The 2,222-nt window shown below is 29.9% G+C and overlaps 1 protein-coding gene across 1 annotated transcript; it reads right to left on the reverse strand.

Moving 5' to 3' along the window:
• Positions 1 to 119: 119 nt before the first annotated feature.
• LOC105462113 (4-coumarate--CoA ligase 1-like) lies at positions 120 to 2,214 on the reverse strand (the record flags this gene model as incomplete). The annotated part of the gene is made up of 5 exons (XM_011708646.1): positions 120 to 349; positions 446 to 667; positions 1,046 to 1,223; positions 1,337 to 1,827; positions 2,181 to 2,214. Coding segments are annotated over 5 exons (1,155 nt in total), but the record flags the coding sequence as incomplete, so codon positions are not given.
• Positions 2,215 to 2,222: the final 8 nt, after the last annotated feature.

The following is a 2,222-nucleotide window of genomic DNA, read 5'->3' on the forward strand; positions in this document are numbered from 1 at the left end:
GGAACATTTAATGCACAAATGCAATATCTTCTGTATAAATCTTGTGTAAAACTTAAAAGCGATTATTATTTTGTTGACTTTATCTTTAATATAATTGAAAATGTAAATGTGATACCTACCGTTTTACCTGGTGCTACAGAGACGATAGCCATTGGATGTTCATTATCGATTTCATGAGGCATTCCTATTACTGCCGCTCTTAATACTGCAGGATGAGTCTGTAAAACAGTTTCGATTTCCTCAGGTAAAACGTTGTTTCCTCTGAAGATGATAAATTCAGATATTCTACCAACGATGAAGAGTTCTCCGTTGGCATCATAATATCCCACATCGCCAGTACGAAACCAACCTGAACGATTTGCGTTTTAGCTATTTATTATCTTTCTATTGCAATTCTTGCTAACTTAAATATTGAAAATTTTAATTTAGTGTCCAAGTTGCATACCGTTAGAATCGAAAGCATTTTTGGTTGCTTCGGGATCCTTGTAGTAGCCTTTCATCATTGTAGGCGTTTTGGCACGTATTTCTCCAACTTTATTAATTCCCAAGGTTTCTTCTGTTTTTGTGTCCATCACTTTTATTTGAACATTAGGTTCAGGAAGACCAACGGATCCCGGTTTACAGTGCTCACTTTGTTCAGTGAGTTTACCTGCTATATCAGTAGATCCTATCACGAATTAATGCATAGTGTTAACAACAAAATGATGTCAAACTTTGGATCTTTTTATAATTCGAAGAACATCTATTAAAATTTTTTTGTATTTAATTAAAAATTTTTTTCTTAAATTGTCCGAATACAGGCATTTCTCTTCTAAATCAGGATTTAACGTATCAGTATTATCTTTAACAGTTTTAAAAGGTAATTTGTAACATACATTTAATTAACATAATATTTTAAGGAATGTAAGGTGGAATATTAGAAGAGGATAGAGAATAGATGTATTTATATTTTAATATATAATAAATTTTAAGGAATTAAATAAAAAACCGAATTGATTTGAGAAAAAAAGATTATTAAGTTGTATTTAAGAATTCGTTAACTTACCATAAAAATTTTTGATTAAAGCATTTGGTAATTTTTTTGCAAATTCTTCCTGATATTGTTTTGGGAAAATAGAACCACAAATAAAAATAATCCTTAATGTTGATAAGTGATACTTTTTTAACAAATTCATCTTAATGAAATTGATTAAAGTGTTTGGAACAGTAGCAATTAACGTTACCTGATTATCATAAAAACGTAATATTATTACATCTTTCAATTCTAATTCCACGTCTGACGTTAGATTTTAAATTTTATTCAATATTTTACTTTTCAGTTATTACTTTTACTCACTTGATATTTTTCGACAATCTTGCAAATGTACTCGGCATCAATATCTATCAGAGTTTCTGGTCCTAAAATTGTAGTTGAATATGATACGATAGCCTGCACTGCCATCCCAATGCCATAATACCATCGTAATGTCGAATGAATGTAGAAAACATTATTTTTCAGTTTAGCGATTATTTGGGGATACAGGCAGGAATGCAAACTAGAATATCTGATCTCAGTAGCCTTTGGCATACCCATGGTACCTGAAGAAAAAACAATGAAACTAGCTTCGTTAGAATTGCCGATTGGAGTACATTTGAATTCGGCAATCTGGTGACTATCGTTATCTTTCATTATATCATCCATCGACTCGTATCCATCTAACTTGCCGAGAACTACTATTTTTACATCCAATTTCAATTCCTTTGCTGCTTCTTTCAAAGTCGCGGCCGATTTTGGTATCGTAAAAATTATTTTTGGCGACGTTAATGAAAGAAAGTATCGTGCTGTCACTGAAATTGAACGAAATGATTTTAAGTGACTGAACAATGTTAAACGATGACAGATAGATTTGAATTCTTTCGATAAGAATTACTTGAATTCTTTCGATAAGAATTACTTTATAAATCTTATGGATATTAAATTTTTATTCAACTTATTTTTTGAAAAAATATGTCTCTTAAATTTATAAAACTATATTTAATGTTTTATATTTTGTTAATAAGAATACATAATAATATACATATGTTTTTGAATGTTTTTTAACACATTTTTTATATAATAAGATAGGATAGGAATGGCACATAATTAAAAAGTGATAAACAGATGATAAACAGAAAAAGAGATAATAAATCAAACTACGCACTTAAAGAAAGCTCATAATCCCACAGATCGGAAGAGCACACGT

This window comes from Wasmannia auropunctata, unplaced genomic scaffold (genome assembly GCF_000956235.1).
Source record: "Wasmannia auropunctata unplaced genomic scaffold, wasmannia.A_1.0 LD270658.1, whole genome shotgun sequence".
NCBI lineage: Eukaryota > Metazoa > Arthropoda > Insecta > Hymenoptera > Formicidae > Wasmannia > Wasmannia auropunctata.